Here is a 26,943-nt window from a genome sequence, read left to right as displayed (position 1 = left end):
ACTGACTTCTTCAGGCAAGAAGCTGCTCCTGTAGAACAGTCAAAGCAGAAACTTGAAGGAGGATTGCCAGCTTTTCTCAAAGCTATTTATATCCTGTCAGAGCCGTGAATGTGATCTGCAGGAATTCTTCCAGCACGAGAATCAAACATTCCCAGCTTCCTTAGTGAGGGTGGTAGGCTGTACACATGTCAGAAGTCTCAGCTGACCTCGGTCCTGAGAGTCATGTTACACTAGAAGACAAAGAACCAAAGACTGATGTCCTCATTGTAGATGGATCAGCTTTGGTCCATGCCTTGCCACCAAAGAAAGGAAAGACCTTTGAGGGCTATGCACTTTGCGACTTCTTGCCTGTGATACAATCCTATAGCAGCAAGTACACATCATCACATCTTGTATTTGATGTATACAATACATCCAGCCTCAAAGCTGAGACCAGGCTCCAACGTGGTCAAGGAGGAAGGCGCAAGGTGACAGACAAGAACACAATTCCATCCAACTGGCGCAATTTCCTAAGACACGATGCCAACAAGACAGAGTTGTTCCAGTTCCTGGCAGACAAAAGTTGCCCAGATGTCTGCCACAAATGTTGTCATTGCCACGAAAGGGTCTGCTGTCCTCAGCACTCATGAGACTAGTCTTCAGGGACTGGAAAAGTGCTCTCATGAGGAAGCTGACACCCGCATCTTTCTCCATGCCAAATATGCCACAGAACATGGAGCCAAGACCATCACGTTAATTAAAGCAAATGACACAGATGTTCTTGTCGTTGCAGCCAGTGCTTTCTCCACTCTCCACAATCTAGGGCTAGAGAAGCTATGGGTGGCATTTGGCCAAGGCCAGAGCCTGCGCTGGATTGCTGTGCATGACCTGTGCAACTCTCTGGGCCAGGAGAAGGTGAATGGCATGCTCTTCTTCCATGCGTTCACAGGCTGTGATACAGTGTCAGCCTTCCGGAGCAAGGGCAAGAAGACCGCCTGGCAGACATGGAACATCTTTCCAGAGGCCTCCACTGTGTTCTCCAAACTGAGTCACTACCCTCTCAGAGTGGAAGAGAGTGACCTGAAGGTCCTGGAGAGGTTTGTCATACTTATGTATGAAAGATCCAGCACTGCTGGCACTGTGGATGAGGCTAGACTTGATATGTTTGCCAGAAAACAAAGGGCATATGAGGCCATTCCACCAACCAAGGGAGCTCCTCCAACACACCAAGCGTGCTGCGTACCAGGCTGGTTGTGTGGGGGCAGGCCACCCAGTGTCAGCCACAGCCAGAGAACCCTGCTGAGTGGGGATGGCAAAAGTCTGGTGAAGCATAGCAAGTCCTCTGACAACCAACTCGCCCTTAGCCAAGAGTTGCCAACAGCTTACCAAATGTGGATGCAAAGCAGGCTGTCGGGAAAGGTGCAAGTGCTACAAGCTGGGTCTTCCCTGCACAGCTCTGTGTGCACTTGCAAATGTGAAGTCTAGATAAATATTGCCCTCTCTTCAGTAGATAATCTTTTGAGCATCCAACGTGTCATGCTATGCCTACCTTCTTATCCTCGAATTTTTCAAAGGTGTAGGTTGAGAGACCTATACATAGATTGGTTAACGTTTAGTCCGTGATTTCTCTTCTTTTCTTTTTATGGTTACAGTCTTAGACACAATGTTGTATGTGACCATACCATTACTATTTCAGTTGAAAATAGCATATTAGTTAAACTGTCTGATCACATGAATATACCATTAAATAAAAACAGTTGGTCTCTATGTTCAACTAGCGCTGTGGATAGAAAAACTTTTATGGCAACCATTTTGTACGCATCTTGGTTACAATTCATTTAGTAAGGGTTTTCAATAAAATGTGTGGTATGGAACATTTTATAACCTAAAAGTTGAGGTTTAAAAAAAAACTGGCATATTCCATCCAATAGATGCTCCCAAACCAGTGAATCTCAACATAGATGGCGGCCATTTTGAAAAATAGCCGCCATCTTGGATTTTCAGGTGGCAGCGCCCTTTTCTAAGAGAGCGTAGTCTTAGGAATGTTTGTGCCAAATTTCATGCTTGTTTCACTATCTGAACGATTTTTACAGCAATCTGCTGCACTATAAGCCTAGTACTAGCTCTCATGCCCCCTGGCAATCCTCCCTGGACTTTGCAATAATAATCCAATTGTACAGGTACAGAAGTATCTCTACTCATAGTTCGTGAAGCCATTTTTAAAATAATGGAGATAGCACCCTAGTCAAATCTGGAGGCACGGAACTTAGCCTGAAACAAAGAGCTCAAAACTTATATGTCCTTCCCCCAAAAACAAAGAGTATCAACTTCCTTGAACATTGGTGAATGGGTACATGAAAGCACGCATCTTTCATGTCCACCGCAAACATCCAACCCCTTCTCCAGGGTGGCTAAGACTGTGGAGGCCTACCCCATGGAAGAAGGGGGCTGCTGGACATAGAGGTTGTGCTTGGATTTTTTCCAGGACAGACCTCCAGCCTCCTGTTGCCTTTGGAATTAGGTATAGCTTGTTGTAAAACCTGGCAACATAGCCAGTATCTCCTCTACTGCTGCCTTCTCTAACAGAGCAGAGACTTCCTGATTCAGCACACAATCTCTTCTCTAGGTTGCCTCTGTATGACTGAAAGGTTATGGGATGGTTTGAAAGAGGAGGTGAACTTCTTAAAGGAATGCAATAACCTTCCAAAAGTACTTTCTTTAATCATGTGTCTACATCTAAGTGCTCCCACACTTGAGCAAAAGTGGTCCCACCTGCCACCCACAGGTACCTGAGGACTCAAAAGCCTTGCCAAACACTGGACTTATTTGATGCAAAAGACTTTTCAAATCTGTTAAAGAAAAATTAACTTATGGATAATTCTTCTAGCGCCATCAGGAAACCAGTAAAAAGAAAAAAAACACAAAAGAATTGATGGCAAAAAGGTAGGTTGATAGGCCTAGGTGGCAACGGTCACCTCCATCGCTGATGAATCAAGGACATGACGTATCTCAGTTTCTTCCAGCCCATGAAACTTGATTGAGGGTTGGTTAGAGGTAGGCAGTATGAGTGAAGACTACAGGTTTGTTGGCTATGAGAAATACAAATTGATTAAAAAACTTGTCATTTGTTCATATGCAGAGCAAACCTAGGTCTTAACTTATGGATAGACTCACTTTGGAGGAGGAAAGAAAGTCTGGAACCAACTGGAGGTTCAGCACACTTGCTGACATTTCCTGGTTTAAAGAAGCGTATGGAAGGAAACTAAAGCCTCTGGCATGATAAATAAGAGATCATTTAACATCCAGACTTCTGGACCTTTGTACAATGTTATGCGACAATGTAGAAGGAGGTTAAAGAGCTATATCTGTAGATAACAAACCTTCATAGCCACAGATAGTTTGCTATCAATCCTCTTTCCCTGTGCTAGAGAGAGGAGGGACTTACTTTTGCAAAAGTTTTAATACTCATAAGCCAAACTCAAACAAAAAGGCTGTAATCTCACCTGTATCAAACCCGATCCAGCACATGATGGAAAGGTTTCTCACTGCCTGCCGGGTAGAGAAGAGAAGGGAAAAGGAAAGAGACCAGTTATCTCATTCATTCTTACTTTCATACCATCATCTTAGGTCAGACACAAGCTGTCCCCCTAAGGGAACTGGATGAGTTACACAACCTGCTGAGCAGCCACCAACGGACCCAAGGAAAAAGTGTTCAAGGACCTGCAGGCAACATCTCACAGATAGAAGGAAGTGATGGTGGTCTGACGAAGCCAAGTGCCAGCCTTCAAAAGCCTTTGAACAGACAAGTTTTTTTGAATGCAATAGAAGGCCCTCTAACATCATGTGCTCTTGCATGCATTGTGTTAGGACTGAGGCATGAGGTCGAACTATAAGTTTGTCTGATAGTTTTAATGAAGCCAAATGGAGATCGTATTCTTGGACACTTTTTCTTGTTCTGGCCAGTGCTAAGGAAAAGTCTTGGCACCCCATCAGTCTGAGATGACGAGTCCTTTTCAGATAACAGCATAGTGCTCTGACAGGGCAAAGGAGCAATTTGTCTGGATCAATTGTCAACAAAGTTACATTAAGAGACAGAATTGAAAAGGATTCAAATCTGTCATGAGACGAGGGGTTTTGAAGTCTTAGCCACGAATTTTGGGACAAATTCGAAGGCTATGGACATCCAGTCCCTTGTAAGTTTGACATCAAAGGATAGTCCATGGAGTTCACCAACTTGTTTCAAAGTGGCCAGTGCCAACTGAAAACCATCTTGAGAGTCAGGTTCCTGTCTGACGATGGCATAAAGGCTCAAAAGGAGTACGGGTGAGGCTGCCCACTACCAAAGTCAGGTCCTAACTGGGTGGTCTAAGCTCTGAATTAGTACCTGACTGCATTAAATCTAACCTACTACCCTGAGATGACTTAGTGGATGTAGGAGGATCTATATCCACTAGAGAAGAATCTACAGACCTATCTCTATCTTTGTGAACAAGTGTTAATTCTAAAGATGACCTAGATTCAAGACTAGCTGCTCTCTTTTACTCTCTAAGTCCGTCCTTCTCTCTTCTAATTAGGCAATTAATAATCTTCTATATTTCTTCCAAAGACCAATCCTGCAATGATCACAACGGTTGTCTGAATCACAATTTACCCTCAATGATCAATACATATTTTGAGTATCGTGTTTCAATGAACCCATTCTGGTCTTACAACCACTTACCTTACAAAAATCTAACAGATTTCGATACGGAAGATTGAGATGAAGAATCCATATTGTCAAAACCAAACCAAAATCCAGACAACCCAATTCATTAACCGAGAAAAATGTACCCAAAATTCAGAGCAGCTGTCTACAACGGCCAGTTTCATCAACAAGTGAAGAATGACAACCCAAACAATCGCTGTCTACCCCCACCCTCCAAGGAGTAGGGTTAAATATCGGAAATGTTCATTAACAATTGTTTCAATTTTAATACTTGTTGAACCTGTGTCAAGGACTCGCAGATAAAGCAAATATTAGTAGATAAATTTCACCTAAAAAAATATATACTTTACTACACGCAATTACATGTATGTTTACGTTGAAGCCTAAGTTTTTAAAATGTCTGGCCACTGTAAGCATGAAGAGCAGTGCACACAGGCAAGCCCCGCCCACTGCTTATGTCACACCATCCCTTGAAGCTGATTGGTTGGCAATGGTTTCAAAAAGTTGTTTAATCTGCGGTTCTCTTCATCTCCACTAATTTTGCAATGGTTGTTTTACCAAACTAAAATACGTTCTGCTGATTATCAAAAGGAAACTTTATATTATCCCCTGAAATAAAATCATAATATGCATCTCCCTAAAATGGTAAAAATATAGGAAAATATGAATGAAGTCAGGAGTGTTCCGTGATGCTGCAATGTTGTTTTCCGTAATTAATGTTCACCTAAATATGGAGGTGACACAGGGAATGCCTTGCATTTGAATCGGTGCACTTGAATTACAGGACAATGATAATTACCACCTGATATTGTCAGAGCTATCCAGATTGGTATTTCCTACTGATTTTAGGAAATTTTACTACATTTTAATAGTCATAATATAAATTTCATTGTAATCGTTTACACATTTGGTGGGATGACAAGCAGTAATTGCACTCTACTAAACCAGAATATGCCCATGTTTATCTTAAAGTTACAGTATGATAGGCTATACAAGTCATATTAGATATAATTTGCTGAGAATTCTCTGAAGGACATTATCACCATTTAAAAAAATAGGATAATAAAAAATGACGTAGACCTATAATGTCCTATGTCATTTTCTTGGTTAACGCAGCTTATGGTATTTGGATTATAGGCCTATCTTATATTCAGCCATTTTAATGTGGTTCTAATTTTGGTTATTCTTGTTTTTGTTGCAGCTGCTATGTGCTTGTAGTGTATTTGAAAATTTTTCATATGGTAACCTAACACTGCAGAATAATAAACATAGACCCATTCATAAAATACTAGTGTAAAGATTTATCTGCCTACTATTGTTAATTGAAATTTATTCATTTGTTTTAATTAAAAGTAACTGAGATCTTTATGAATTTAGTCTACTCTAGAATGTTCTCCTAACAACAGAGAGAGAGAGAGAGAGAGAGAGAGAGAGAGAGAGAGAGAGAGAGAGAGAGAGAGAGAGAGAGAGAGAGAGAGAGAGAGAGACAAATTTACTGACTCTTATGTAGATTACCCAACAGGGTAATCTACAAACTTGCCCCAACAGCAAATGAATCATGGGCTACTCGCAGACTGGTTTGGATCATCTCATACATAACTTTTTCAGCTATCATTTATTTTTTTCTTATTTTGTTCAGTATCTTATGATGCTTTCCTACCATAGCCTTCATTTCATAGAAATGCTACAGCAATCTTCTATTTACTCATCACAGTAATATAATTTGTTATCCCTTTGTAAATATATTTTCAGTATAATTCATTGAGAACAGTTTGATAGTTGTGTGTAAAGAATGAGCAAGCCTATGATTGGCCTATGTGTGCCTTTAGGCTACCTGCCCACAAATTTCACTCTTATTCTCTGTGATATAAGTGGCTTTACATTTACTATGTCCATCGACTCGAGTACACATGTATGTGCACTGCATATGCACATGCTTATGCATGTACATTTCACCATATGCATATACATTATTCATTGTGGGGTCAGAGCCACTATATTGATTAAAAGCTACTCTATTTCCAACAGATACAAGTGTAAAACTATTCGCAATAAGAATTGATGCATAGGCCCATGCCCTGTCATTGCCTCAATCTTAAAATATAAGAAATTGATGTGTACGCTTATGCCCTGCATTGCCTCAAAATATAAGAATTTTATATGTAGACCTAACTCACAATGATATTAACATTTGACATGCAGGATTATGATGAATTAATACCCTAATATCGGAAGTGGCTGCATAAGCCTATGCTTCATTTCAATTAATGTGGAATCACTTATGTAGGCAAAAAGCAAGATGCTTTTGCATTTTGACTCTGCATGATCAAAATAAACAAAAAAGATGCACAAACAGAATGTTCCAAGATCTTCGTAACGATATTATGCAACTTAACCCTCTAACGCCGAGCCTCTATTTACAAAAACGTCTCCCGTATGCTGGCGGCGTTCGGGAGTTAGCGCCGAAGTGGAAAAAAGTTTTTTCAAAAATCACAGCACACTTAGTTTTTAAGATTAAGAGTTCATTTTGGCTCCTTTTTGTCATTGCCTGAAGTTTAGTATGCAACCATCAGAAATGAAAAAATATCATTATCATATATAAATATTGAAATACATGACAGCGCAAAAAAACATTTTCATATATAATTTTATACAAATCGTGCTGTGAGCAAAACAGTTAAAGCTAAAAGGGTTTTTTTTTTTTTGTATTGTACACTAAATTGCGATGATTTTGGTATATAACAAATTGTAAAGCGATCACAGCAACACAGAGAAAATATTATCACAAATGATACATGAATTCAGAACACGACGGACATAAAAATGTTTTTTTCAAAAATTCACCATAAATCGAAATATTGTGCTAGAGACTTCCATTTGTTGAAAAATGAAGCTAATTGATTGAATATTACTAGACTGTAAGAACTCATTGACCGAAAGTCGAATTTTTTTCTATTTATCGTGATTTATATGAAAATATTCCAAAACTGATAAAGCTACAACCATGAGTTATTTTCTGTTGTATTGTGCATGAAATTGCACATTTTCATATATAAAAGTTTATGTAACGACTAATATATAACGGTGCAAACATTACGACAATGTGACGAAAGAATTTCTGAGATGTTCGCCGAAGTTACTGCGCCGCAGACGTAAGGGAAAAAGGTTTTTTTTCAGAAATTCACCATAAATCGAAATATTGTGCTAGAGACTTCCAGTTTGTTGCAAAAAATGAAGGTACATGATTGAATATTACTAGAATGTAAGAGTTTTAGCTTATAATTGCGTTTTTACCATTTCGGTCGAATTAAAGTTGACCAAGGTTGAAATTTTGGCAGTTATCGTGATTTATATGAAAATATTTCAAAACTGATAAAAAGCTACAACCATGAGTTATTTTCTTTTGTATTCTACATGAAATTGCACACATTTCCATATATAAAACTTTATGTAACGACTAATATAAAACGGTGCAAACATTACACGACAACGTGATTTAAAGAATTTCTGGCGCTGACATAAGGAAAAAGTTTTTACAAAAATTCACCATAAATCGAAATATTGTGCTAGAGACTTTCAATTTGTTGCAAAATGAAGGTAAATGATTGAATAATATAGAATGTAAGAGTTTTAGCTTATAATTGCGTTTTTTACCATTTCGGTCGAGTTAAAGTTGACCGAGGGTTGAAATTTTGGCAGTTATCGTGGTTTATATGAAAATATTTCCAAACTGATAAAAGCTACAACCATGGGTTGTATTTGCTGTATTTTACATGAAATTGCGCACATTTTCATATATAAAACTTTATGTAACGGCTAATATAAAACAGTGCAAAAATTACGACAAAATGACGAAAGAATTTCTGAAATTTTGGCGAGTTACATAACATATAAGGAAAGTTTTTTCAAAAAATTCACCATAAATCGAAATATTGTGCTACAGACTTCAATTTGTTGCAAAATGAAGGTAAATGATTGAATATTACTAGAATGTAAGAGTTTTAGCAAACAATTGCGTTTTTCAACCATTTTGGTTGAGTCAAAGTTGACCGAAGGTTGAAATTTTTTGTAGTCGACGTACGATACGTCCACTCGGCACCCAACAGACAATTTTAGTCGACGTATGATACGTCCAGTCGGCGTTTAAGGGTTAATATATCTTTTATTGGAGATATCAATTGCATACTTCACAATTCCGGGAACTCAAATCTGTGGTGTCATCATTCATGGATGGAGCTCAACATGACCGAACAGAGTCAAATCCGTACTGGCAATCATTTGGACTATTAACTAGTGTGACGTCATTCCCTTTCGAGAGCTAGCCAATCACTGGCGTGCAGTGGCGGGCTTAACTACAAAGGGCCATGGATTTTGCTATAATCAAGGCCACTGAAAATAGATCTATCTTTCGGTGGTCTCAGTACAGTATAATGCTGCATAAGCCACGGCCCATGAAACTTTAACCACGGGCCAGTGGCTGTCTATCCTATATTGTCGTTAGAACCACGATTATGGCTAACTTTCACCTTAAATAAAAAAAAAAAACTACTAAGGCTAGAAGGCTGGAATCTGGTATGTTTAATGATTGGAGAGTGGATGATCAACATACCAATTTGCAGCCCTCTAGCCTTAGTAGCTTTTAAGATCTGATGGTGGAGAGAAAAAGTGTGGAAAGAAAAAAGTGTGGCCAGAAAAAAGTGTGGAGGGACAGACATAGCTGGCATAATATTTTTCCTTTCAAAAAACTGAAAAAGGTTTACTTTCTTGTAAACAATACAGTATTTTAGGGTGCTTGGTGCAAATGAAAACTGTATCGCCTACTGAACCGCGTGTCGCATACGAGAGAAAAAGAAGGGGGTTACAGTACTTTACTTGTTTCTGAGTTTATTTATGGAGTTTATTTTGTTACATGTACTGTATAGGAAAATAAGGTAGACAATTGTTTTTTGCATAAAGTTTTCAGTTGAAAGTATGATGGTTGTTCTTTATAAGCATATTTAGTGTTTATGGCTATGCAGTATTGACAAGGTATGGTGAGGAAGGGTATGGAGTTGCCGTTGAACACCAGCAATTGTTTTTACAGTATAGGGCTTATTTTGTTACAAATATGGGAAAATATGGTAGATAATTGTTTTCTGCATAAATTTTTCAGTTTAAAGTGTGATGGTTTTTGTTTATAAGCATATTTTGTGTCTATGGCTATCTAGTATTGACAAGGTATGGTGACGAAGGGTATGGAGTTGCCCTTGAACACCCATAATTGTATTTATAAGGCTTATTTTGTTACAGATATGGGAAAATAAGGTAGACAATTGTTTTTTGCATAAAGTTTCAGTTTAAAGTGTGATTGTTGCTGTTTATAAGATTATTTAGTGTTCATGGCTATGCGGTATTGACAAGGTAAGGTGAGGAAGGGTACAGAGTTGCCCTTGAACACCCACAATTATATTTATAGGGCTTATTTTGTTACAAATATGGGAAAATAAGGTAGATAATTATTTTTTGCATAAAGTTTTCAGTTTAAAGTGTGATGGTTGCTGTTTATAAGCATACTGTATTTAGTGTTCATGGCTATGCAGTATTGACAAGGTAAGGTGAGGAAGGGTACAGACTTGCCCTTGAACACCAGCAATTGTATTTATAAGGCTTATTTTGTTACAAATATGGGAAAGTAAGGTAGACAATTGTTTTTTGCATAAAGTTTTCAGTTTAAAGTGTGATGGTTGTTGTCTATAAGATTATTTAGTGTTTATGGTTCTACAATACTGACAAGGTAAGGTGAGGAAGGGTACGGAGTTGCCCTTGCACACCTATAGATTTTTTACTGGCCATTATCCAGATTTCATCATTACCCAACAGGGCCTTGGCTCTAGTAATCAGGATAACTGAAGGATTACGGTAGACTGTGAATCCTTCTCATAAAAGAAATCTAATAAAAAAGCATAACATACTAACTCAAGTATTACCTGAATTGCACTCAATGTATACAAAAGATGTGCATCATGACCAATGCTGGGAGCAAATCCCCCTGTGGTTGGATCATGACACTTTTTCACAAATGTTATAATTTCTGTGCGGTCCATCTTTCCCAGCTGATCAAGCAAGTCAACAGCTGATATTCCCCAATAAATACCAGACATCCGGAAATGCTCTGTCATAGTGTATTCCTGTGAAAACCAAAAGTAGAAAAAATGATTTAATTATTATCATTATTGCTTTTACATTATCGTTATTATACAACACTAGTTTTCCAAACAAACTCATCAACCATATGCAACTTGTGATGAGACAAACTATGCACTGGTCTCCTACATACTTAAACTGTACTTGTCAAATACAAAGAAAATCACAAATTCCTGTGCACTGTGAACCTGTAGTTTTTATAACTTCCAATTATTTTGTGTAAAAGAAATAATTCTTTCACATACCTCAATTCCAAACTGTACTTTGAAAACTATTAAAGAACTGAATTTGCTTTTTAAACATCTATATTTTTTCTAAAGCATTTCAACTAGCTCACAAAGTGACAGTCCTCAACACTAAAAGGGCTTGACAGAAATGATTGTGTTCAGTAATGAGAGATGAAAACTGGAGCAAAGTAAAGTTAAAAGTAAAGTTAAAGAGTTTACACAAGTAAGTGGAAAAAGACTAAAAGAAACAGATGAGAAGTAAGACCGAAGTGCATTGGACTAGGCTGTCAGTGGTTTAACTCAAACAAGCAGTGTACAATAAATATAACAAAACCATGCACCAACACTCTAGGAATAACACTCCAACCAACTTCCTACAAGATTTTAACCAAAATTACAAAATTATTAAAGACAATCTAGAACTATCCACTAAAAAAAAAAAATATTACTAGGCTGGCATTGTGATTTTTGGATGAGAAGACACACAATAGGTCAGATATCCTCAATCAGGTAACTATTAAAAGAATATTGAGGCAACAGTAGACAAATGTGGCAGACCTTTGCAAACTATACAGTAAACAGTTCTACGAGGCATGCATAGACCATCCTTATGGAACATGAAGTCATATTCTGGTTAACCACCAAACAAAAGTCATGTTGAGATATTCCACAGAAGCAATTCCTGTAATGTTCTTTCATTGTAGAAGAAAAAGTACAATGTTGTGAATAGTGGACCAGTACCAGGATGCTTGTTGTCTTCCATGTTGAACATCTGGTTCTAGAAAAGCTAAAATGAAGCACTGAACAAGTACAAGATGAAGACAAGTTAACACAAGGAAATGAAGAAATCTTGTCCATTTCAGATGATATAGACAAAATGGGGCAATCAATAAAAGACAATAAATCCTTGTAGTACTAACCATTTACAGAGGCAGACTAAAGTGATATTATAAATGCACCCAATACAATTAGAGTAATGGGAATGTCAAGCAATAAAAAAATTGCAATGAACTGGACTATGAGATCTGTACCAGAACATCAAGCACTGAAGTAGCAAGGCCATTCAATACTATCAGGCTCCAAATTCAACTGAACATACAGTACAAAAAGAATTTATGATATACTGAGCAAAATGAAAATTTTAAAAATACAGTAATTTGCATTTTTCATAGGCATACAAACCACTGCCTTTTATGTAAGAGTATCCTTCAGTGCAAGCTGAGATGGTTGTTGTACTTGTTAATAAGGTAGTTAACTGATGGTTAAGGGAGGTGAATGGGGGAATACCCTCAATTACTGGGTAAGTATATATAATACTTTATTTTATCATAAAAATATAACTTTTATATAAGTAACTTACCCAGTAATTACTTAGCTGATTCCACATTGAAAGGTGGTAGGGAATCGTGGGCAGTAAAATAACAATCTTTATATGAAAAGTTAATGACCTAAAATAGGCTAACATTTTGAGACAATGTTTGTTGTTTCCTTACCTGGTGAGAGAGCTCTGCAGATAATTACTGCCTCTGGTTGGCACTCATCTCGACATGTAGAGATGTGACGGTATAATCAGAGTCATCTCTATGGAAGTGGGATATTCTGCTGTGAAGGAGTGCTCTCTGAAGGCTAACAGAACATACGGCAGAAACTTTGTAATGAAGGAGAATACCAAGGTCAACAAAGCTCATATCATTGCCCCCTGCCCAGGGTGCAGTACCAAAAATCAACAAAAACTAGCAATACAACCACCTACACCATAAAAATTAACATGACCACTACCCAACACTAAAAACTGGTGGGTACTCCACTCTTGTCCCCTCCAGGCTTCCCAGAACCCGACACCACGAACAAGGTGAAGAATTAAATACATAGGAAGGGATACTTCCTACACTTCCTCACCCATCACTATGCCAGCCACAGACATCGATCCTAGGGTACTGGAGTTTTCTTAAACAGTTTCACATCCCAGAGATAATGCATTGCAAACACCACATCTCACAGATAGTGCATTGCAAACACTGACTTGCTTCTCCAATATGTTTTTGAAGAATGGCGGATAAGGAAAGATTGTGCTTGAAAGCTACTGATGTAATGACTGCCCTAACATCATGAGCTTTAACTTTCATGATGTTCAAGTCATTTTCCTCCACTTGGGAGTGAGATTCAATAATAAGATCCCTCAAAAAGAAGGAAATGGCATTCTTAGATAAAGGTCTAGAGGGATTTTGACTGAGCACCACAAATTAGAAAACTGCCCTCTAATTTTCTCGGTTCGGTGCAGGTAGTACCTGAGGGCTCTCACTGGGCAAAGGACTCTTTCCTCCTCTTCTGTGCCTAAAATATCAGACAGGCTCTTAATGGTGAAAGAACGAGGCCAAGGGTGTGAAGGGTTCTTGTTCTTTGCCAAAAGACTTAATAGGAAGGAACAGACTGCTTCTCTGTTCGAAAAGCCGATCCTTCTGTCGATCGCTTGAATTTCACTTACTCTCTTCGCAGTGGCCAGCACTACTAGAAAAATAGTCTTCTTAGTTAAATCCCTCAGAGAGGAAGAGCGCGTGGGTTCCAAGCGCTCACTTGATAACCCACTAAGCACCACATGAAGATTCTGAGAGAAATTCTCCTCCTTTCTAGATCTGGTGATGTCGAATGACTTTATTAGGTCTGAAATATCCTGCTTAGAAGAAATGTCGAGGTCTCTGTGATGGAAAACAGAGCTGAGCATTGCTCTGTAGCCTTTTATGGTGGAAGAAGACCTTCCTAGTGAAGACCTCAAGTAAAGAAGAAAATCCTCTATTTGAGGGACAGACGTCCAGAGAAGATGAAACTCCGTTTCTTTGCACCAGGTCCTAAAAATTTCCACTTTGCCTGGTAAAGCTTGTTGGATGAGGCACATCTACATTTGGCAATGGCCTCTGCTGCCGATCGCGAAAAACCTTTCACTCGAACAAGGGCCAGAGTGGACAGGCCATGGTGGAAAATCCTACAGTGCGGTTGTCTGAGAAGACTTGGAACAGCAGAGAGGAGCCTTGGAAAATCTGTGAGGAGATCCAGAAGGTCTGAGAACCATTCCTTCTGTGGCCAAAAGGGGGCCACCAGAGTCATCTTTACATTGCTGTGAGGGCGGAACTTCTTGAGAACTGCCCTTATCATTCGAAGGGTGGAAAAGCGTGAAGGTCCAAATTCGACCAATCTTGTATCATCGCATCTGTTGCCCATGCGAGAGGGTCCGGAACAGGGAGCAGAACAGAGGTAGACAGTGATTCTGAGACTTTGCAAAATAAGTCTAGGTTGGTTGTCCCCATAACCTCCAAAGATTGGAGCACACCCGACTGTCTAATGTCCATTCCATCGGAAGGACTTGGTTCCAGCAGTTTAGTTCGTCCGCCAGGACATTGCATTTGCCTTGGATAAACCTTCTGACTAATTGGGTTTGGTTCTGGTCTGCCCAGCACAACAGAGCTCTTGCTATCTTGCACAAGGAGAATGAGTGCATTCCCCTTGATGTCTTATATAGGCCAAGGCTGTGGTGTTGTCTACATGTACTGTGATCATCTTGTTGCAGACTTCTGTTGCAAAATAACTGAGACCCAAGTGAACTGTTTTCAGTTCTCAGGTTGATGTGAAGCTGTTTCTCCTTCGGGGACCAAATTCCCGAGATTTCTCTGTTCCTGAGGAGCGCTCCCAACCCAGATCCAACGCATTTGAGAAGTCTAGGTCGGGGCTCACTGGGAGAAGAGATTTTCCCTCCGTCAATCTTTCTTCTGACTTCCGCCAACGTACGTCCTCCTTTATCTCTGCTGTGATAGGAAAGGAGTGAAGATCTTGATGTGCCTTCTGATCCCAGCAAGGTCTCAATTAAAACTGTATAGGCAGTCTCCGGTTATCAGCGGGCTCGGTTATTGGCGATCCAGTTTTACGGCACTTGTCTAGCGACAAAAATTGGCATTTTTTGGTGCTGAAAATCACTGATTTCTGCTTACTGGTGCTGATAATTGGGTATTGGGGCTGATACATACCTAACAGAGGCACTGATAACCAAAAATCAGAGATTTTTGGTGCTTTTGGCGCTGATAAGCACCAAAAATCGAGAACAATCACTGATTTTCGGTTATCGCTCACACCACAGAACAGAACCCCCACCGATAACTAGGGACTGCCTGTAGTGGCCTCATGTGCAGTCTCCCCAGTCTTACAAACTGCTCCAGTGAGGCCAGTGTGCCTAAAAGACTCATCCACTAAGTTGCTATGCACGAACGAAGGGTGAGAAACAGGTCCACCTTCCTTAAACAGTCCTCCACTCTCTTGGGGACAGAGAAGCCCGAAAACTCCGAGTCTATCAGAATCCCCAAATAGAGAATTTCTGAGTGGGAATTAGTTGAGATTTCTGAAGATTCAATAAAAGTCCTAAATCTTGAGTCATGCAAATCTTCTTCTGTAAGTCTTCCATGCATTGATCCTTTGTGGGTGTTAAGCAGCCAGTTGTCTAAATAAAGCAAGATCTTTACCCTGCTAGATGATGCCAACCCGCCAGGGAAGCGAGTACCCTCGTAAAACTTGTGGGGCAGTCGAAAGGCCAAAACAAAGAGCTCTGAATTGATAAACTTGGTCCCTGAAGACAAACCTGAAGTATTTTCTTGAATCCTCATGAATAGGGATATGAAAATAAGTGTCCTGCATGTCTAGGGAGACCATCCAATCCCCTGACAGATGGAAGCAAGAACTGATTGTGTTGTCTCCATATTGAATTTTGTCTTCTCTATGAAGGCATTCAAAGCACTCACGTCAAGCACCAGTCTCCACCCCATAAAGACTTGGGCACTACAAAGAGTCAATTGTAAAACCCTTCGACTTGGAGTTCCTGACTAATTCTATGGCCTTCTTGCTGATGAGAAAGGAAACCTCCTCTGAGAGGGCTCAATACCTCTCCGATCCTTCGGAGTAAGCCACAAGGTGATGGAGTGTTGGTTAAATTAGGGCCTCTCTGAAGGGGATAGAATAACCCTCCTTGAGTACTTTGACTACCCACTGGTCTGCCCCTCTCAAACCCCATCTCTCCCAGAAGAGAAGGGGCCTTGCACTCACTGGGGCATGGGGAATGAGGTCTCACTTGCAGGCTGAAGGTTTAGTTGATGACTTCTTGATGGTTCAGGTGTGAACCTAACTGATCCTCTGGGCCTAGATTGAGATCTGTCTGGCCCCCTGAAAGGTCCTAGGCAGCAGAGGAGAAGTCCTGGTGGGTACTGAGGACCAATCTCTCTGTCGCTTCATTGACTCTGTCAGAAGATCCTGGTTAGACTTCTTATGCAGGCTGAAACAATCTCACTAATGGTTGTCTGTGGGAAAGATGATGCTTGTCCAGCGGAGAAAAATAAAAGCGCTGACTTTTGGGACGAAGTAACACCTTTAGACGTAAAGGAAACCCAAAGTTCCCTCTTCTTAAGCATGCCCATTGCGTGTGATAGCTGAAGCAATCTCCTGCGGACTATCTCTGACTCCTATGTCAGCCAAGAGAGAAAACCTGAAGTTCTGAAGAGTAATCAGGCAGAAGCAATGGCTCTTGAACTTTTTGGCAGGAGTGTCTAAACACCAGTTCAGGAAACTTAAAACTTCAAAAGTCTTAAAAGACTTTTCAGGAGGTGGTCCATCTCTTGTGCTGAAAAGAAGACCTTCACTGATTGTAGCACGGATCTACGGCCTGCGCCGATGAGACCAGAGAAGTCCTCCTGGGAGGAGGCAGCCACTCCCAGGAAGGAGCTTCCCAGTAGCATAAGATAAGTAGCGAGACCTAGAAAGACGAAGGAGGGACACTAAAGCAGGCCTTTCCTGCTCCCCTCTTCTCGGAAAGCCAGTTCTCCACTTCACTAAGGGCCTCCTTGGATGAGGACTAGAGAACCAACTTGGGTAGTCCAGCAGTGTCCAAAGGCTGACTACTCATAATGAAAGATGAAGCCAGGGAAGAAGGAGTTTTCAGAGGCGAGAAGAAATCTGAGAAATTCTGGAGTAAAAATTTCAGAAGTGACGGGTAAGGAGTCGTTGGAGAATCTTGACCAAAATCCTCTCTCTTCAGACAAGGAAACTGAGACAAGGGAGCATCCGATGGAGGTGCCTTAGCAGAGGACGGTCAGAAGAAGTTGCAGGAAGTTATCCAACTTGTGTTGAAGAGGAGCTAAAGCTGATCCAAACTTGAAGCAGACTGACAATGCATCGCTGAACTGGACGAAGCTGATGCTTGAAGCTTAAAAGCCGACGCCAAAACACTGGTTGGTTCCTCCAAGGCAATGGCAGCAGGCGGAGAAGATGCACTATGATGTGTCGGAGCTCTAGAGTGAGCGGGAAGCATAAGCGAGATCGGGTACTACAAGGCACTCAGGCACTTCAAGCAGCTTGGATGCTTCAGGAAGCTCAGGCGTTTCAGGAAGCTTGGACGCCCAAGAAGCTTAGCTGATTCAGGGATTTAGTCGAAGGCAGATGTTCAGGTAATATACAGCGCCGCCACTACTGGGCACTCGCCAAAAAAACACTTATCAAGCACAGGGTGCTTGGCCGAATCGAGTGTTTAGACAAAGAACTTGCCGTACACTAGAAGTGGGGCGCTTGGAGTCAGAAAGAAGATGCTTCTTAGACAAAAAGGAGTGACTAAATACCTGCTCCTGGCATCCAGGAGAGGAATAGCTAAGGGCTGTCCCACTTACTGCAAGTGGGTTGAGGACTAAGAGCAGGCTCCCTCAACCTTTTGCTGGAAAGTCGAGAGCTAGATCCTTGAAAGAAGAACGCCTCTTCAAGGGACAAGACTTGTCGGAAAATGCCATTGGAGTTCACGGTATGGAGAAGAATCTCCTGAACTAGATGAGAGCTGATGCACATTCAAGATGCCTTCCATTGGCTGTCTCTTGACGAACCTGGGATGCAACAGGCTGGTCTGAGGGGCGACTGCCCGTGGGCAGACCCCACTGACCTCCCTTGGGCTAATGGTATGTCTCCTCCTGGTTCAGGGAGTATGGCAGTGACCGATGCCTAAGAGAATCAGGGACAAATAGCCACCTCCTGTATTAGTACTTCACTTTCACTTTTCTTATCAAACTTATCCATATGGACACGATTAATGCCCCTAATTGGGCCACTATACCTACCACCATATTAATTCTCTGTTCAAATTTTTTTTCCATGCTGGTAAGCAAATTGGGTCTAGAAGTGTGAAAATCAGAGCAGGAGTAGGTGGTCTAGGAGTATGTACTTATATGGGGGAAACAGGAACAATAAGTGATAAAGCAGGAATAACTACATCATTAGATTTAGAGTCGTCTGACTAGCTAATTTCTCGCTGGCTTTAGCGGCTGCCTTCCTCTTGCAATCTCTCTCTTTATTTAAATGAGAAGTCAAGGTCTTCCATTTACGCTTGTCCCAATCCCTGCACTTGTTGCATGTCAAATCAATGGTACAAACTTGCCCTCTGCAATTTATGCACAGGGGTGAGAGTCATCGGGTAATTTTCGTTACACAGGTACTGCAGCCTTTGCTGCAATACTGGAAACTAGAAGAGCTAGTGTCTGACATACTAACTAGCTAAAAAGTCACAATCAGTAACACAAATCCAATCAAGAAAAAACAATGCAGAGAGGCTACCATACAAAGAATACTTCACCGGATGGGAAGAAACAACAATAGTCAAAACCAAGCTGCTTAGTCAACACAGTGTGTGGGATGATACAAGCAGCAGAAACAAATTGATCTATTGGCTTAGTTGTTCCTCTCTCTTACCCCCTGAAAGTGGGTGGGTCTTGTCACCTACACAAAACAAAAGAATCGCTACTACAATTTCAAAATTTAACCTGCCATTCGAGTAGAAACTCTTAGCTAATTAATTACTGGGTAAGTTACTTATATAAAACTATAAATTACTATAATTTAAAAATCTGTCATTTGTTCCTACAGAAATAAAGTACAAACCAATACCTATTTTTGTACGAGACTCACTCCTTAGGCGGGAAGTCATCACCATACGGGATGTTGAGAAACCCATCCAGAAATGTCATGACCCCAGTAGTGTGAGTGAGCAAGGGGAGCAAAGACTCTTGTAACCTAATACTTGGTCAAGCATAGTGATAAAATAGTGACAGGGCCCTAGTCCCAGAAGAGGAGAAGAGTCTCTTTTAAGAAAGAAAAAGATCAGAGAACCATATACTACACCTATAAAGGCTGCACAAGTGGGAATACAGCTCTATTCTAAGATTAGAATTTAGCTATAATCACCTCATCCCCCTGTTAAAAGGAAGAGCACAGGGAGTCACATCTTAGCTGCTAAAGCCTGAGTAGCCGTCTACTTCTACAATTGGTGTAGCATTTTCTTGGAGCAAGCTGCTCCTCTCCAGGGAGAATAAGAAGGAAGAATGGACAGAAACCAGTCACTCCACCATTCGACCTTTGCCTGAAGCTAACCAAGTACCTTAGGCAAGATGCTTTTCTTTCCAAAAGGACCTGGGTGCTTACACTATCTGCTGAGCAACCACCACAGGTCCCAGAGGAAAGGTCTCTAAAAATCTGTGGGTGAAGCTTCTTAGGTAAGATGAGGTAAAATGGTCTAATGATGCATACACCTGCCCTCATCATTAATGTACCAAAAAGTTACTCTGAAATGGCAGGGAAGGGTCCATGCCCCTGTTGTGAGTTTTTGCCAAAGCTGTATAACTGACTTTGTCGGAAATTCATAACCTTGTCTGACAGACCACAAGGTCAAAATGAGGGAAGGAGTCTCTAAACTCCTACTTCTTGTAATCACCAGTAACAGCAATGATCGTGATGCCCGCCAATACACTTGTCAATGTGTGACAGTCCTGCAATGAAGTCTCAATCAGAGGCCTGTCTCAAGGGCTCAATGGAACACAAGTAGGCTATGGAGGGCAAGAGTCACAACCCCTGTCCAGGAGCTAGAGCCCCAGGAGGGCAAATCTGATCTGAGGGCCTGGTTCTAAGCAGATAGCCTTTTACCACAGTGACTGAGAGGAGCCTGGCAACCAAGGTAGATGAAGGGCCCACAGTCCTGAACAGAGGCTCTGACCAGAGAGATAGTCCTCTATGTTCACACAGAAGATGGTCCACTTACCCTGGAGATTGGACCACAAGGAATCTTTCTATGAGACTGCCAAGAGCCAGCAAATCAAAAAAACCACCTGGCATGGGATCCACCTAGGTGCTACCAGGGTGTCTGAGCCCCTGAATGATCAATACACAGTTGACAACCTGTTGGGATAGATAGTGGGGGAAAATGTGTAGGAGTTCAGAATGTTCAAGGGATACTGGGAGGCCTTTGCCAAAGCCAACCATGGATAGGGTACCAGAGAAGAGAACATTGAAATGTCCATGTTAGTAGTGTGGCAAACAGGTTGATCAACAATGATTCTGTGTTCAAACCACCATTACCCAAAAAGGACACAGCACTACTAGTCTTGACTACATACCTCTAGTAACAGGGCTGGTCTACCAAAAAAACCTTCCATCATAGATTGTATATCTGGCTAATGGCTCAACAATGAGGAGAGCCTTCCACTCATGTATCTGCTTTGCCAAATGACATGGGTGACCTAAGTCAATACAGACATGTCACTCAACAACAGTATGAAATGACTCAACAAAGTCTTGAAATTGCAACATTGCTATGCCACTTACCTTTTCAAAAAAGTTGGTATACAGATGAGGTTCCTGAGATGAACGAGCCACTCGGCTATTAATGAAGCATTTCAAGAAGTGCAAAATTCAGGAAACTCCTGCAAGGTTCCTGTCATCCAGCTACCATTGCATTCCAAAGCCTGGGAAAGCCACTGGATTTCTTCTAAGAGATAATCTTGGACTTCTTTTCCCTCATATTAAATGAAGGAGGAAAAGATGAGGAGGATGAAGCACTTGACAATAATGAGGAAGTGAGGAAAATGCCTGCAATTATCTCTCTGCCCTAACTCGAGTCTTGCCTCCAGGCTAGGTCAGTCATTGCTACTGTCGAAGAAACTGTGATTGATACTGTCAGGGCCTGTGGTAGTGGGGAATTGGTCTGCTTAACTGTTGGATGGCGGAGCACCTCAGATCTGTAGATCAGACTGTTAACCTGATCCAAGGCACCACAAACAAGCTGCAACAATAGCAGTCAAAACAACTGCCTCAACTCCTGAGTAAACCCTGAAGAGCTCCATCAACAATAGGGTTCAACAAAGGGCCAAGGTTACTTCCTGAAACAGACTCAAAAGAGCCAAACAATCTCTCTACCAACACTCCTGAAAAGATTCTGAAATGAGTAAAAACCTCCAGGATTAAAGATTCCCAAGACCATGAGCTGGAATCTTCCATAAAGAAAGCTGACGACCAACAGCCATGAGCTTTCCCTTGGAAAAAACTATTGTAGTACACTTTCTCCTGACAATGATATTTTAGGTTAACTCATAACCTCTTGAAATCATGGTTGAAAACCCATAGACCTCTGTATGACTGGTCAGAGCTGAACTTACTGCTGTAAACTTTTTCATTGAGCTAGCATGCAAATACTAGTAAATGAACTGGAACATCCCTTCTGAGTGTCATACCAAAAAACCAGTAATGCAAACATCATGTTTGTAATCGCATGGTGTAGAATTGTGCACATGCCAAACAAGAGGGGACTATGACTGAACTCTGTGAGTTGAGTATGGCTGTCCAAGAACATTGGGGATAGTGCTAATCACATAGTAACGACTCTGAAGCAAACCATAATCAGGGTAGGGTGTATCACGATCACATATGAACAGATCTTCCTGCCATTCATAAGTATTGTGAAAAGGAGGCATGCCACATGCAACCCTTGTCTATACGTGCAGTCCAAGGACTGTGTGCACACTAAATGAGAGAGTAGCACTGACTCAACTGCTCATACAAAGAGAAGCACATTTACAACACACTGGGAGAACATGTTGGCATTCCTCCTTTCTGCGAAGGCAAAGGAAAGCTCAGGTACTTGCACACAGTACACAACATGCCACTCACAGGCTATGCAGGTTACTACATACATACACACACACACACCCTGCATGTATAAACATGGTCAGACCTAATGTGGGCAACAATGGCTCTACCACATATGGATGACAAATCTGCTTCAGTTCCCATTCCTGGGATCAGTAACAAAAAATACCAGGTAAGACAAATGAGCCGACTCTATGATCAGTGATGGCCAAACTAGTAGTGGGTACTGGTGAACAGGAATACACAGTGCCATACACACAAAACCCTAGAACTGGTGGCAAACCACAAGCTGAGAGGGGAATGGCATGATCGCAAGTGAGCGAGTTGTCCTTATACTGGCTTGTACTGAGAGAAGACCTCTCACAAACCAATTAGCCAGCTAAACAGTCCTAATCCATGGACTGGGGACAAGCCAAGCAAGTGAGCAGTGCTAGCTCAGCCTGGTGTATTTCTGGAGAAACATAGTTGGAAGAGCAGGAAGTAGTCCTGTTTCCAAGATGTGGCAGGCTAGACAAGGTACTAAGCATGCTCAGTGAGCCCCATGCCAGCCCAGCCAGCAACCAATCGTACACCCATAGGTGTTCAAGAGCTACTGTCTCCTGGAGACAGAAAGTCCACACTAGAGAGGAGGAGGAGGAGGAGGAGGAGGAGGAGGAGGAGGAGGAGGAGGAGGAGGAGGAGGAGGAGGAGGAGGAGGAGGAGGAGGAGGAGGAGGAGGAGGAGGAGGAGGAGGAGGAGGAGGAGGAGCCTATACTCTTGCCACGACGAATAGATCTCTCTGGCAGGCTTTAAAGATCTGCCCTGTTGCCAGTTTTACGAAAACAGGCTACTGACACGTGTGTGACAGACCTTTAAATGTCTTCAGACAAACCCTGAGGCTATACTTATAAGATTTTGGGGCTTTTTGATTTCCAGGTACTTTAATCTCCTTCCTACTCCGCACTGCTCTCTCTCTTTTCTAAATCTTACGTTTTTTTTTTTTTTTTTTACATATGATCACCTTATCTATTTTGTCAGTACTTGTAGATAGATGTACATTTATCATTATTACACAATTAGATACTTAAAAGTATTTAATTAATGCTATAGAAATAGGTGATATATTTCTTGTTCATTTTTCAAATACGAATTAAAATAAACTTCTTTGTCGCTATATATTATCTATAACGAGGAGTAACGATCATCTTAAGTTTTAAAAGACTACTTTTTTCAATCAAACTTTTTTTCCACACCACCACTGAGGTAAAAGTCAAGGTGCGTTTTGTTTTTCGAGAGAGGTTTCCCCTGCAGGCCTAATCCTCTCTTTTTTATATATAATTTATTCAGAAAACTAGTCATCAGAGCTATCAGCTATGTTGATGACAAAACTGTCAACCAACTTGTCTACAGCCACATCTTGCCGGGCATCCTCTTTTGAATTTTCTCTACGTGCTCGCTGCATTCTTCCAGTTTTCCCGCCGTGACATTGTTCGATGCTTCTTGCACTAAAATTTTAAGGTCTGCCAGTTTGAACGTATTCTTTTCGCCATATAAGACTTCACTTGAGCCCAATGTAATTTTGATTGACCCAAGTTTCATGTCGAGATACACGCAATTTCTGCCCTGACTCCTTGCGACGCTTCATCTCAAAAATCTTGGCTGAGCTACAGTTACATCTTGCCTTTCCAAGAGAAATTTGCGCCCATCAACCTTCTTAAAGATAGAGAGAGAGACAGAGATCTGTCTGTATACGAATGTTTATTTTCTCTTGCCAAACTTACTGTTATGCTTTATTTCATATTTCCTTGCTTACCAATTTATTCTTTACCTCGATGTTAAGAAATCAAGGTATATGTAGAAACGAAAATGCCTCCAGACATAATACTACCGTGATGACCGTGACCACCGAAAGTGCTCCCTAGAGAAAATTTAAGCTGCTTACCCGTGGATTTAAACGCACGTGGATCCGTGTGTGAGGTACTGGCAACACCACCAAAATGAGATGCCATATTGATAGAAACTCTGATTCCGTTTCTTGTAATTGCTTAAAAACATTATCAATCGTGAACCTATGTAATAGACTTGGAATTCTGCGTAATGAAAAAGGTTTTATTTAATATCTGTAATGGGAGAAATGATTTTATCTCGCTGTTGTTGTTATACATTTGGCATATATGCCTTACCTGCGAAGACCCAGACAACCACGCCAGAGAGATCTATACATTTTGGAAAGGGTATAGCTGGGATTTTACTCTCCTTGAACACATGAAGACTGAAGTAGGCAGGAAGTGTCATCAATGCTGCCACTGAAGATGGAGCTGAGGCATATCCAAACAAACGCACTACCACCATAGGAGAGTCAACCCCTTAGTGGTGGAAGAAGCAGCAGTAACAGCAGCAGCAGTAGAATACTCCTTAGCCAAAGCTAGGTTATCTAGGAATGCAGTGAAAGAGAAACTCCCAGATATATTCAACAAAATTATTTTTTTATAATGAAGTTTTTTATATACTTACCAAGTAATTGCTAATCATTATGCTCACATGGCATCCTAAATTCAAAATTCACGGTAACGTGTCAGTTGCAAAGCGGGGGTGACAGGCCCCACCCACTGCAACAGGAGCGTGGAAGCAACTTGCAGCCAACGACATAATTCTATTTTATTGCTGCAAAGTCCATAAAAAAAAGGGGGAGGAGGGAGGACTCCAATTCAGTAATTACTTGGTAAGTATATATAAAACTTTACTGTACAGTATTATGAAAATGTCATTTCTTATACAAGTAACTTAACAAGTAATTACTTAGCTGAATCCCACATTGACAGGGAGTGGGATGAATGGACAATTCTACTTCAAAACATTAAGTGTGGTAATGACTTGGTAATGACTTGAACTAGAAAGGATGGCTAGCATTGGAACAATGCTTGTCACTTCCTTCCCTGGTAAGAGAGCCACTGCAGGTGAATAATGCCTCTGGTTGGTGATCATCTTGACCTGTAGTGTCATGGCAGTTGAGCCGAGAGTCGCCTCTACATCAATGGAAGTCTTGTAATGGAGGATATGTCTGATCACTGACAAGACGCAGGCAGAGAAAAAAATTGCTTTTGCCCTGGGTGCAGTACCACAAACAAACAACCAGATAATGCTGTCACCCACCCTGACACAAAGAACCACTAACCATCCAAAGGACTGGTGGGCACTCCAAGTACAAAGTACCCCCAGGCTCCCCAAAAACTTGACACCCTACGTCAAGGCGAAGAGACAGAAGAGAAACAGAATCTCTCCTATGCTTCTTCCCCCAATACCAAGCCAGCCAGTTATAAAAGTCTGAGGGTACTGAAGTTTTCAAACACTGCTTCCACTTCTTGCAAAAAATGAGACACAAAGATTGATTTGCACCCCCAAAAGGTCGACTGAAGAATGGACGAGAGGGATAAATTGCACCTGATGGCAAGAGAGGTAGCCACTGCTCTGACTTCATGAACTCTAACTTTGATCAAAGGAAAAGAGTCTTCATGAATCTGGGAATGTGCTTCAGAGACCAGGTCTCTAATAAAGAACGATAGGGCATTCTTTGAAAGTGGACTAGAAGGATTCTTGACAGAAAACCAGAGGTTGCTAGTAGGTCCTCTGATCTCTCGGCCCCATGCAAATAGTATCTCAGGGCTCTGACTGGGCAAAGAACCCTCTCCTCTTCATCCGGGCCCAGGATTTCCATTAAATTCCTGATCTGGAAGGAGCGAGGCCAAGGCTTAGAAGGATCCTCATTCTTACCTAAGAAGCCTAAGGTGAAAGAGCACACTGTATCCCCTTGGGAGAAGCCATCCCTCTTGTCAACTGCGTACAGTTCACTTACATGTCTGGCTGTAGCCAGGGGTACCAGAAAAAGGGGTTTCCATGTAAGGTTCTTGAGGGAAGAGGAACTGAGTGGCTCGAAAGGAAGACCCTTAAGCCACTTAAGGACTACATCCAAATTCCAAGACACTAGATCAGATTTCTTCTGCTTGAAGTGTCAAATGACTTAATGAGGTCATTAAGATCCTGGTTAGATGAAAGATCCCTATCTCTATGTTTAAAAACCAAGGCAAGCATCCCCTGGTATCCTTTAACAGTGGACAAGGACAGGCTCCTAGAGTTCCTCAGGTATAGGAGAAAATCTGCAATCTGGGCTAAAGGTGTCTCAGAAGATGAGATGTGATGTGAGGCACCATCGATGGAACACTGTCCACTTCGACTAGTAGACATTGCAAGTACAGTAAACGCCCCGTATTTGCGTTCTCAGGATTCGCGGACTCACGCATTCGTGGGTTTCTCTGTGGAACATATCTACCCATTATTCATGGAAAATTCACCCATTCGCAGTATTTTTCACTGAGAAATATTCACTAATTACTGTATTTTCATATAATTTTCATGAACAACTGCACTTTTTTGTGATAAAACTATTAAAATACTCAGGTATAAGCATTTTTACAGGGTTTTTCTTGTGTTTAAGCTATCAAAATGGGCAGTTCCAAGTGTTTTTAGAGGGGTTTTAAGTATTCACGGATTTTAGCTATTCGCAGGGGGTTGCGGTACGCATCCCCCGTGAATACGGAGGTTCACCGTAGATTGTCGTCTGCATTTTGCAATAGCTTCTGCAGCTGCTCTTGGAAAATCTTTTGCTCTGATGCATTTCCTGACAGTATGAAGCCTGTCAGAGCGAGAGTGGACAACCCTTGGTGGTATCTCCTGAAGTAAGGTTGTTTGAGTAGCCACAATCTTTGGGGAAGCAGCCTTGGGAAGTCTACCAGAAAACTATTCCTTCATGGGCCAGAACGGAGCTATGAGTGTCACTGAGACATTGCAGTGCAACACGAACTTGTTCAGGATTTCCCCCACTAAGTTGAA

At 41.3% G+C, this 26,943-nt stretch overlaps 1 protein-coding gene across 2 annotated transcripts in view; it reads right to left on the bottom strand.

Moving 5' to 3' along the window:
* The window catches only part of betaggt-II (geranylgeranyl transferase type-2 subunit beta), a 205,696-nt gene that overhangs the window by 146,978 nt on the left and 31,775 nt on the right, over positions 1 to 26,943 (bottom strand). For both annotated transcript variants that reach the window (XR_010849362.1, XM_067082092.1), the window contains exon 4: positions 10,651 to 10,851. Coding sequence is in view for 1 of the 2 variants with exons in the window: in XM_067082092.1 (XP_066938193.1) it covers positions 10,651 to 10,851 (201 nt within the window). In the remaining variant the exon portion in view is untranslated. The remainder of the gene's footprint in view (positions 1 to 10,650; positions 10,852 to 26,943) is intronic.

The sequence above is a fragment of the Macrobrachium rosenbergii genome, chromosome 37, assembly GCF_040412425.1.
Source record: "Macrobrachium rosenbergii isolate ZJJX-2024 chromosome 37, ASM4041242v1, whole genome shotgun sequence".
NCBI lineage: Eukaryota > Metazoa > Arthropoda > Malacostraca > Decapoda > Palaemonidae > Macrobrachium > Macrobrachium rosenbergii.
This window is presented reverse-complemented; position numbering and strand designations above follow the sequence as displayed.